This window comes from Xenopus tropicalis, chromosome 7, assembly GCF_000004195.4.
Source record: "Xenopus tropicalis strain Nigerian chromosome 7, UCB_Xtro_10.0, whole genome shotgun sequence".
Taxonomy (NCBI): domain Eukaryota; kingdom Metazoa; phylum Chordata; class Amphibia; order Anura; family Pipidae; genus Xenopus; species Xenopus tropicalis.
The window spans coordinates 48,711,353-48,723,946 of record NC_030683.2 but is presented as its reverse complement, the minus strand read 5'-3'; the positions used below and the strand labels follow the sequence as shown (position 1 = coordinate 48,723,946).

At 34.4% G+C, this 12,594-nt stretch overlaps 1 protein-coding gene across 2 annotated transcripts in view; it reads left to right on the top strand.

The window, feature by feature from the left end:
* The window catches only part of grid1 (glutamate receptor, ionotropic, delta 1), a 482,837-nt gene that overhangs the window by 192,372 nt on the left and 277,871 nt on the right, over positions 1-12,594 (top strand). For both annotated transcript variants that reach the window (NM_001103000.1, XM_031904765.1), the window contains 1 exon segment: positions 8,362-8,646. In NM_001103000.1, the coding sequence (NP_001096470.1) occupies positions 8,362-8,646 (285 nt within the window).

Genomic DNA, 12,594 nt, shown 5'->3' with positions numbered 1-12,594 from the left:
AGCTTTGCTGAATGATTCCTCCCCCATGCTACACTTTTTAATGTCTTTAACAGCTTTTCATAATGTGAGACAGAATGGAACACATTATTCATTTGTTTAGGACTGTTTTAATTGTCAGTGATTGGATTTTAACTGTGATATAATTGGATTTTAATTATGTTATTTATAACAATATGTATCCTGCATTAAGATGAAATCTGCTTTTTTTTATCCTGAATAAATTCTCCTAGAGGCATTAGATATTATTCAACATAAACACGGAATTGCAACTGGGAATAATGTTATTTATATTGGTCTACATATCCCAAAGGCCTCTAATGGCAATTTGAATTTAGTCCACTACATGTATAATTAATTTTCTTATGTCATATGGATCATCACCTACAATTCTGGGACTCTCTATCATTTTTATAAATAATATGATAGGGTTGTTTTCATGAAAGCTTTAAGCATTAGACACTATTAACTAATAGGCAAAGCAAGTATAATCATAACACGCATGTGTAGGTTATTAATTTTACATCAAAAACATTCAACATAATTATAATTTCTAATTGAAATGCTTCATCAATACTGGATTAAATAGAAAGTGACTGTGTACAAATATTTTTTATGTTTATTTAACATTTTCCTAATAATTGTTTTTGTATATTATTTGTTCATATATTATCAGCTCATAGTGGATTTTTTCATTATGGGGCCGATTTATCAACATTTAAATTCAAATCTTTTCTGCAATTCAAAAATTTTTGTGCAGAACCTCCAAATGTCAATTATAGTTTCCAAACCTCTAATGCTCGATTTTTATTAAGTCCAAAAATTTTGAATCAGCATTTCAAAGCTTGCAAGTTTATATAGAAGTCGTGGGATTGGGGGATCCATAGTTACATATTCATGACAGATTCTTTTTTTATTTGGGAGCCTGAAGACTGGGTAACCCGGAGTGTAACCATATACCACAGAACTGGTGTCAGAGGCCATGATGATTAGTGAAAGGAACTTTAATGAACGTAGTGAAGTAGGTAATAGTGCACACAATGGATATACACACACTTGAACAGTTGAAACAGCAGGCAGAGACAAAATCCAATTCAGGCCAAAGGTCAGGGCTAGCAGCAAACAGCGAAGTCGAGGACAGGTCAAGTTCAGAAACGAGCACCAGAGAACAGGAAGGACAAGGGCAGGAACAAGACTCAGAATCTGGAGCTTGGAACCAGAAGGGGGTAACGAGAATAAACACGGGAACAAGGAACACAGCGGCAGGGTCACAGGAAACAGCTTAAAGGAACAGTAACACCAAAAAATTCAAGTGTATGAAAGAAATTCCAATATAATGTACTGCTGCCCTGCACTGATACAACTGGTGTGTTTGCCTCAGAAACACTACTATGGTTTATATAAAGAATGCAGCTATGTAGCCATAGGGGCAGCTATTCAAAGGAGAAAAGGCACAGGCACTTAGCAGATAACAGATAAAACACTATTGTATTCTACAGAGCTTATCAGTTATCTGCTATGTAACCTGTGCCTTTTCTCCTTTTTTCCATCTTGAATGGCTGCCTCCGGGGCTACACAGCAGCTTATTATATATAAACTATAGTAGAGTTACTGTAGCAAACACACAACTTTTACCAGTGCAGGGCAACTGTACATTATATTTCATTTACTTTAAAACTCTTTAATTTTTTGGTGTTACTGTTCCTTTAATGACCAAGCAAGGGGCAATGTTCAGGGACAGGCTCATAAAGGGTCATGATTAGAAGATGGGAAACACATGAGGATAAAAAGGTGGGCGGAGGAAAGGGAGCAGACAGAAAAGTAGAAGACAGACAAGAGAATCAGACAGAATCGGCCCAAAACGCCTCCAGTGGCTCAGGAGGTAAATGCATGTTTTCAGGAACACATCAAGCCGTGTTCGAAACCCCACTGATCCTGAAAAAATGTTATCCTTTCAGCTGGGAAAGGAAGAGTAAGCTGCAGATAAGAGTCATTACAACTCACATTATTCTTGTATGCAAAACTCATGCATAATCCTAATTATAATCCAGATATGGCATATATTATTCCAATATCTGTTTACATAAAAGGTATTATAGTTATGGGACATGTTATCTAGAATACTCAGGACCTGTGATTTTTGAGATAAAGAGTTCTTTTGTAATCTGGATCACCATACCTTAAGTCTACTAAAAAACAAATCATTTAAAAATTAAATGTATTTTATTGAGTAAAATATAGTGGTTCTGCCTCAAATAAAGATTCATTATATTGTAGGATCAAGTACAAGGTACTGTTTTATTATTACAGAGACAAGGGAAACTATTTTTAAAATTTTAAATTATTTTATTAAAGTAGAGTCTATGGGAATTGGCCTTCTTGTAATTTTGAGCTTTCTGGACACTAGGGGGCCCATTTACTTACTCACGAACCGGCCGAACGTGTCCGATTGCGTTTTTTTCGTAATGATCGGTATTTGGCGATTTTTTCGGAAAATTATCGCGCCTTTTTCGTAGCCATTTTGAAAGTTGCGCAAAATGTTGCGATTTCTTCGTAGCGTTCGGATTCATTCAAGCTTCAGTATGGTGACTTTTCTTGGGCCAGGTTGGAGCTGCAGGGTGCCATTGAGTCCTATGGGAGGCTTCCAAAATCATGCTAAGTCTGAAAGTTTCGCCCGCCGCTTACGAGCGCTCAATACGAAAAAGTCGCAACAAGATACGAGCGAATCGTAATGGCTACGAAAAACTCGCGTTTTTTCGCGAAAATCGTATTGGTAACGAAAAAGTTGCGTCAATTTCCGAAAAGTCGTAAAGGCGCCGAAAAAATCGCAAAAAATACGAAAAAGTCGCAAAATGTTCGTTTTCCAATCAGAATTTTTCCAATTCGGATTCGAATTCGTGTCTTAGTAAATCAGCCCCTAGGTTTCTGAATAATGGGTCCCATACCTGTATCATTTTTCATAGAGTCCTGTTTAAACAAACCATAATTTTTGACTGAATTAATTTTTTCAAATAACTAGACAGCGCATTGTACTTGATGTTGTATTTGCATAAATCCATATTGATGGTAGTTAAGGCTAGAAGCTCCATATGATAGAAATCCACAGGCTTCAAAGCTGGATTATTCTATCTGTACATTCTGTGTATGGGAAGCAGCATATATTATATAATAGCATATATGTTTCTAGATGCAATTTAAAATTCCAGTGTTAAATATTTCTATTTCATTGTAACAATTCTAATTCATTTTAAGTAATCCTGTTATTATTTATACAGAGTTTTTTTCAATTATACAATTTAAAGCCATTATGACATTGTTTCTTAGTCTTTAATCTCAGTTACTCTGATAATCATGTAGTGATACAAAAATATTCCCCAGAAACCATATAGTAAGATATTATTAAAACATTAAATTTGTCTGACGCCATTGATTTTTATTATGTATGCCTTCCGGATCACACACTAGGGGGCACATTTACTAATCCGCGACTTTTTCGTAGCCGTTACGACTGTTTCGCAAAATGTCGCAACTTTTTCGTAGCGTTACAACTTGCGCGAATTGTCGCAACTTTTTCGTAGCCTTTGCGCCGAGTACGAAAGTTTCGGATTCATTCAAGCTTCAGTATCGTGGCTTTTCTTGGGCCAGGTTGGAGCTGCAGAGTGCCATTGAGTCCTATGGGAGGCTTCCAAAATCATGCTAAGTCTGAAAGTTTTGCCTGCAGTTTACGAGCGCTCAATACGAAAAAGTCGCGACAAGATACATGCAAATCGTAACGGCCACGAAAAAGTCACGACAATTCGCGCAAGTTGCGTCAATTTACGAAAAAGTCGTAGCGGCGACGAAAAAAATCGCAAAAATACGAAAAAGTCGCAAAATGTTCATTTTCCAATCGGAATTTTTCCCATTCGTATTCGTGGGTTAGTAAATCAGCCCCTAGGTGAATTTGGCCAAATTTTAGATCAATTTCATAAAGGTAGCAATGCCTGGGGATCTTATAGACTGTCAGATTGAACTTTGGTAAACCAAACTCTTGAACTGCTGTCCCTTTATGTCCAGTGCTTTTGTGGTGATGTGCACAAGGTAATTTTCCTGTGCTATATGCCTTTAATGTTCTATTAGATTTGTATCAAATGTTATAAAACTAGCATCAGAATTGGTAAATCCTTGTTGTTTTTGTGCACTTGGATAGCTTTTGTGATAATTATTTAAATTGCTTTTTGGTGTCTCCGTTGTATGATTTAATAGGTCAGTATGAACATGCATATAATCGTGTTGACATAAAGTTGCTTTGTTACTTTGTCCTTGTAATAATAGAATAATTCTTATTAAAATTAAATGTAATTCTGAAATGCAGGAACAATGTTATCTCCAGTCTCATAGGTGAATCCCCATCTTGTCACAAAAGTTATAGGTGTCTTTCAACAGCATAAGCAGGATATTTAGCCAGTCATGAATTCAAGTGGTAGGGCTTTCTATTTGGCAGACTTCTTTTCTTAGTTGACATGTACTGTGATTCTTAGATCTATTGTATGTGCAAATTAAGTATAGATTGTGCACTTGCCATTTATACATACATCATTCTCTATATGCCAAGTCAAAATCTATCATGCTGAGTCATTATTGTCTACACATCTCCTGTGACATATCTCATCTCATTACTGGACCTTGGAACATCTTCCCCAAGTCTATTTGTTGTTGAAAATAGCACGAGCAGTCACTGAGCCCACGCTAATCTGTTAGTCATTGCAATGACCTGCTTGGCTCACCACTAAATAAATTACATTGCTGATAAGGTTACTAAAAGACATAAGAAATCAGACTTCATCTTCAACCTTTGTTAGATCCCTATTCTAGGAATCAAGAAACAGACAAACATAAATGTTGCTCTTTTTTATCACTAGTGATGAGCATTTTTTTTTCTCCAGGCATCGATTTGCTGTGAAATTCTGCATTTTGCCATTGGTAATTTTTTTAGTGAAACTGACAAAAAAATGTGGGTTTTTGGGTTATTTTCTGCCGAACTGAAATAGTAAAATTCCAATTTATTAATATAGGACAGTAACAGACAGAAATGGATATTGGGGAAGCTATATTTCAAAATTACATATGATGTTGGCAGGTAACTGTCAAGTCGGTAACTGTGTGTAGCTTTTTTTTTTTTTTTATTTGGTTGTTTTGATACTTTCACTACAGAAAAGTTTGTCTGCAGTGCAGTTACTGAGGAATACTGAGTGCAGAGAATCTTGAGCCGATGATTACAACTGTTTGAAAAGTTTCAATACATTTTTGGTGGTTTCTTACCCAGAAATAATTCAGCAAGCAATGACATGGCAAGGTTCAAAGGCCTTTTAATTGCAGGGACTGCCATACACGAAGCAATAAAACTATTGGCAGCTGAAAAAAAGGTTTTACTAAAGTATTTGAAAAGCATCACAAAATCAAATCATATTGGACAGATTCATTACAAGGTATTGAAAATTATTGTTTCAGTATCTGTGCTATGTGCACTAGGTGCTAGCTATACTATGCCTGTAGGGAAATGTTGTAGTTCATACTGTGCTGTCATGAAATGCTTAGGGTCACACAATGCCTGTTGGGAAATGCTGGCGGCCATACTGTGCCCTTCACGAAATGCTGGTGGGGGTGGGCACACTGTGCCTATCACGAATAGCTTCGGACCAGAATGGGCCTGCCATATAATGCATAGAGCCACACTGTACCTATTGTGAAATGCTGGGGAAGGCTGGGGGGCCATGCTGTGCATGTCTCGCAATGCTTAGGGCCACTCTCTGTCTGTTGCAAAATGCCAAACAAGCAAAATCCATGGTTGCCAATTTGTTTGTTATCCAGAGGTGTACAAAGAGGGTAAAATGTTGTAGTGATCATGATGTAGACTTCGAATAAAAATAAATTATTATTATAATAGTTTAAGGCAGTGGTCCCCAACCAGTGGCTCGTGAGCAATATTATTGCTCTCCAACCCCTTGGGTGTTGCTCCCAGTGGCCACAAAGCAGGTGCTTATTTTTAAAGCTCTGGTAAGGAGGTAAGTTTCGGTTGCATAAAAACCCAGTGTAATGCCAAACAGAGCCTTCTGTAGGATGCAAATCCACATAAATAGGCAATTACATCTTTTATTGGCACCCCCAGAAACTTTTTTCATGCTTGTGTTGCTCTCCAACATGTTTTTCATTTGAATGTGTGTGTATATATCTATATATCCTTTACTGCACAAGCTAATTGAGGCTGCTGGAACATGGGACAAGTTTTCACAGTTAGCTGGCAAAGAAATGCCTGAAGCTACACTAAATTACTAGGAGGCAGTATAGGTATTTTTGACTGTATACCCTTTAAGGTTTTTTTTCAAAATAATATTGGTTATGTAATTAAAGGTGCAAAGTTTGCTATAGATTTTATTTCCTATAGCAACCAGTCAGCAGAAAGCATTTACTGGCCACCTGTTTACAAACAAACATCTTATTGGTTTCTATGGATTACCTCATATTGTCAAACTCTGAACCATTTATTATATAAAAGAGAAAGTATTTTTGAGGGGTAGCTTTATCATATATCTCTTTCAAGAAAATAAAAAATAAAACATTGCTAGCTTTTTTTAAGAAAAAAACTTGAACTGAATAGTTGAATTTACATTTTTTTCATTCATTTTCAATGAGGATGGAAAATATCCATTGCTCAAGTCTGTAAGAAGCATATTAATTTATAATAGGAATGTTTTGTTTTTCTTTTTTCCCAGTAAATTCTTAAAATAAATAAAGTTTTTAAAAGAAAAAAAAAATTCAGTCATGTTGTCCATTATTATATTGCCAGTTGAATACGGGCTATTTAGATTTAAGTGGCTTCCTTAGCTTACATAAACTATATGTACACAGAGTTCATTAGTGTTTTAGAAGCTGATATGTAAGAATGTTTGATTAATCCAAAATAAAAAATATATATACAGGTACAGGACCCGTTATCCAGATCCAATTTGGATCTCCATACCTTAAGGGGCACATTTACTAACCCACGAACGGGTCGAAATGAGTCCGATTGCGTTTTTTTCGTAAAGTCGGTATTTTGCGATTTTTTCGTATTTTTTGCGATTTTTTCGGCGTCTTTACGAATTTTTCGTTACCAATACGATTTTTGCGTAAATACGCGAGTTTTTCGTAGCCATTACGAAAGTTGCGTAAAATCTTGCGATTTTTCGTAGCGTTAAAACTTAAAAGATGCGAAGTTTCGCGTAAGTTTTAACGCTACGAAAAAAGCGCAACTTTTTGCGCAAGTTTTAACGCTATGGAAAAATCGCAAGATTTTACGCAACTTTCGTAAAGGCTACGAAAAACTCGCGTTTTTACGCAAAAATCGTATTGGTAACGAAAAATTCGTAAAGACGCCGAAAAAATCGCAAAACATACGAAAAAGTCGCAAAATGTTCGTTTTCAAGTCGGAACTTTTCCAATTTGGGTCGGATTCATGGGTTAGTAAATCAGCCCCTAAGTCTACTAAAAAATCAATCAAACATTAATAAACCCCAATAGGATTGTTTTGCATCCAATAATGATTATTTATATCTTAGTTGGGATCAACTAAGAGAGGGGTATCCCATGTTGTGGGGAACTTTTTTAGGTGAAACATATTTATTTAATGCATCAGATACAAATATTCCACTTTTTTTTTTACACTGGAAAAATAATCCATGCAGCACAAATGTTTCAGTTTAGCTTGCTTATTCATATATCTTAAAGAATAATGTGGAGATTAAAAGGCCACAGGAGCAATTTATATGATAATGTAAATGGCAGTAGTATATAGAGCTGTATATATGGTGTGTATATAGTATATTTATAAAATAAAAAAATTGTAAAAATTTGAGGTTTTTTTTAAAAAGCAGGCATTCAAATTTGGTGAGTTTTCAAGTTTATATTATTATTTTAATCACTAGTGATGATATAGTTTTCAATATCACAGTATGGGGCACAAATAACATAGAACATTCTCCACATTCAACTTTGTCTTAGCATTTATTTTCTGCATTTATGACAGTAATTATGTGTAGAAACAAATATGCTTAGACCAGGACAAAGGCAGCAAACAAAAGAGAACATTAAAAAAAAATAAAAATCAATATTTTTAAAGCAGCAACATAAATATTAGACTATTTTTTTTTCTCTGTTTATGTGTTTAAGGATGATGTAGTAACAATAAGTAGTGTATTGCATATTTAAATATAGAGTTTATATATAGAGTTTAAGTATAGAGTTTAAATATATCATTGTTGTAAGTCATATGTTAAAATATATTTTCTTAAATTAAGGTTTGTAGCAATTTTATATATTAATAAATATATATATTGTGTTTTTTAGCTTGTGACCTGATGACCCAGGGGATCTTAGCCTTAGTAACATCTACTGGTTGTGCCTCAGCAAATGCTCTTCAGTCGCTGACAGACGCCATGCATATACCACACATATTTGTACAACGCAACTCTGGGGGATCTCCGCGTACAGTCTGTCAGTTTAACCCTAGCCCAGAAGGAGAAGAGTACACATTGGCTGCTAGGCCGCCTGTTCGTCTCAATGACGTCATGCTGAAACTTGTTACTGAACTTCGATGGCAAAAGTTTATTGTTTTTTATGACAGCGACTATGGTAAGTCATTGTTTTGCTAACTTATTTTGTTTTATCATTTGTATATCGTACAAATTCTATGTTTGTAGAAGCATAAAAAGAGCAAAGTCCTATAAACCTTGGAATACTGTATCAAATCAAATAAGGTTTAGCATAAAAATTTGAAAAAGAAGTGAAAAGTTGTAAAGACAGAAGCAGCAATATTTCTGAATTCTGGAACTCTGAGTATGTTCATAAACAATGGTTTAAACCCACACACAAGCAATTAGCATGAGATTCTATACAGAAAACCAGTTGTGTCATGATTTCCAGTGCTTTAAAAACCAGAATCTGAGGCAAGAACAGCAACAAATAGAGTGTGTTTTTATATATCTAGCAAAACAAACTAAGACATACATGGAAGAAGATCATACTCATTTTTAAAAGTGATGTATGTGTTTGTTGAAACAAATGCAGACACTGTTCCATTCCCTATTACTTTTCCTCCCTTTTAATGCTAGAGATAAATTGACTGTCCTCAGCCACAAAACAATGCTTCAGTTTCTGAGCTGGCACAATAAGTGAGATGTCCCAAATCCTAGCCTTAAACCCTAAAGACCCCAGCATGATGGATGATCTCATTATCAGAATGCATTATAGCTTTCAGATGGAAACCTTGTGAAACAATGTCTATATGACTGAAAGCACTTACTTTGTACTGTGCACTGTGGGTGGAGGTCTTACCAGATATGTCTAAGATAAATTGCTTTAAATACTCAAGAAGGAGTTACCTGGATGACCAAACAGCAAACTAAAGTTGCCTTTCTCGTAACTTTATATTCAAGGTGGGAGTTCTCTGCATGGCATGATTACTATTGTAGGAAGAAACTAGTTTTGAGGCTCCAAAACTGGAAGCCTGATATTTCAATGTTTTTCTGCTGATAAAGTTTGGGTAAGAAGAAATAATCTGTACATTTTTTTTCTTTTCTATGATTTTTTCTACAGCTGTAGTATAATAATAGGGGGCAAATAAATACACCTAATGATAGACTATAAAGACCTAAATAGCAAGTTGTATAAAAGTGGATCTTTATTAATGCATTAGATCTATGTTAGTGCAGACTAGCTGAACTGTATATAGAAAACACACAATGTTATTGGCCATTTAAATACAAATTACATTTTAGTATATTTTGCCCTGTATATAAATTATATATATATATATATATATATATAATTTTTATTCATTCACATTTTCTGCAAGATAGTTAGAGGTTGAGGAAGGATTCTTTCTTACCAAATAATGTAAACATATTGTGAAAAAAATTCTATAATCAAATAATATGCATGTAACTTATGTTCCTCCAGTTATTTGCCTCCTACTTCTGAGCCCTCTGCGAAGTCAAGATATCCTGACATACCAGGATCTCTGTAACTCTGTTCCAAAAGTGACAGTAATTAAAATCCAACAGCAAATTATTTTTTTCTATTCTGGCTCAGTCTATGTGTATCCCTTGTGAAGAAGCAGTGGTTTATTTTCAGAATGTCAGTAAAAAAGCCTTCCAGCCTTAATAAACACAGATGCTGTTTGGCTATAAACTTGAAATATTTATACAAATGTGTTTATATAAACAGCTTTTTTTTTTTTACTTTCTACTTTTCTGATGAAGGTTATCTGTCCATATCCCAGCATAGCAGCTACCCTAACTGTGCTTTAGAACTAAGCGGATGAGCATTAGCTTATAGTTAATTCCTAAAGGATAGAAATTTTAAGAACAAGACTTGCCTTCCTTCCCAGAATTCATACTGTTTTGTAAATCACCCTCTCACAGGTGCAGTTTGTGCACAGTGTGTTAGACTAAGGGGCATATTTATTATAGTGTGTAAGGCAACATCACATAGCATACACACTATAATAAATATGTCCTTTAGTGGTATTTCTGGCCCTGAAGCATGTCTGCCTTTGTACCTTGTATTCTTACTTTAAAAATCTTAATTTGCAAATTTCTAGTGATGATCAAATCTGTCCCGTTTCGCTTCGCCAATAAATTTGCGAATATTTCAAATGATTTGCGAAACGGCGAAAATGTATTTTGTATATATGCATCTATTTAAATATATATATATATATATACAGAAAAAGACAGAGCACACCCTAATAATAGTCAACTGCCCTGGGTGCTTGCAAAAAACATGTATATAGCAAGACAGTGAGCCGCATACACAGGGACTTAGTTAGAAAGCAAAAAAAATTTATTAATAGAAAAAATCCGATTTTTTCTATTAATAAATTTTTTTTGCTTTCTAACTAAGTCCCTGTGTGTGCGGCTCACTGTCTTGCTATATATATATATATATATATATATATTTGTGTTTATTTTAATTGTGTTCATTTTCAATGAAATTATCATAATCTTCTAAAACTGACAGACAGGAAGTGAAATGTTTGTTTTAGAGAAAGCAGTAAAAATTCTAATTTTGGCTCCTGCGAAAGTAGCAGATTTAGATCCTGTCATTTGCAATAGACTTCATGTTAAGTGAAACTGATTGCATTAAGTCGTTTCTGTTCGCACTATACAAAATGTATCCATTTATACAATGTGCTTTATTTATATTTCAGCTTCTTCAATAATATAATAGTTATATATTGTTTTAGAATATCACACCCAAACTGTACAGAATGTGTTTTGTCACATTTCATCAAATGTTCAGATCGTTGACTCTTTAAACTGGTTTTGACATGGAATAGCATTTCATGAAGCGAGGAATTGTTAACTGCAAATGGCACAAGACTGACTCAAACTGAGAGATATTTGACTATTGTCAGAATTGTGGATATCAAAGCTAGACATTCTTTAGATAACAGATAACATATAAACCTCTGATGGCAAAGGTGGCAATTATATGTAATCAAACTTCCAAGTGCAGATACAGGGATGACTTATATTTTAATGATCATCTTTTCTACTATATAATGTAGCAGCATGATGTAAAAACTGAGTTTAAGCTGTTTTCTGTGGGGAAAAAATGCTATTGCTATTATTTGAAAACTTCTTAATAATACATCTTACTGTTTCACTGACACTAAGGGGCACATTTACTAAGCAATTATGCGATAAAGTCAGATTTTTTCTTACTTCTAGATAATTTCAAGATTTACAAGTGGGTTTTCACCAGAACTCAATTTTTGCGTTATTATTTCCAGAAAAATTCGAGGTTTTAGAAAATAACTCCCATAATTTGTAATTTATCAATGTTTAGTTAACTTTTTTTTAGTAAAATAAAAATTCGACAGGTTTGAGTCCTAAGGAGGCTTAGAATAGTCGAGGAATAAAATAGTCAGTGACAGCCTGTCCTTGACACATTTTCAAGGACAAGTTAATCCCCACATTGTTTCAGTTTCGCCCAGTTCAAGTGGAACTTAATTCCCTTGTTGTTTTCAGTTTCACCCACTTGAAACTGAAACGTGAAACTTAAACACACAAATGATTGTCCGCTTAAACAAAGTTTTGACAATGCTCAACTCAAAAAATTCAGGATTTTGGAATGTAAACTCGAAATTTTCATTTAAACGATTCAAGCATTATTGTGACATTTTATGAATAAAGCAATGATCAAATTTATACCATGTCGAGTTTAGTTTTATAATTTATAACAGACAGACAAACAGATTTATATAGGTGACTTTTTTTTCTTATTCTAAATTGCCATCATAATACCTTGTGCATCCTCTATATTAGTTTAGTTATATTTAAAACTTGCAGAAAAAGTTAAAATCGCTTTATAGGCTGTTTTATATGTCTGCAAAGAGCTAGAAAAAAATAAATACCACAAGAGGGCTGAAGAAATACAGAGTCAGGGGCCTTGTATGCTCTCCAAATGAATTTTCATGCCACACTGAACTGAACAATTCTTTAAAGAGCTACTGACACCTGAAATTAAACATAAATATATCACAACATTGTCTTTGCATTATAATTTTGCCAAGTA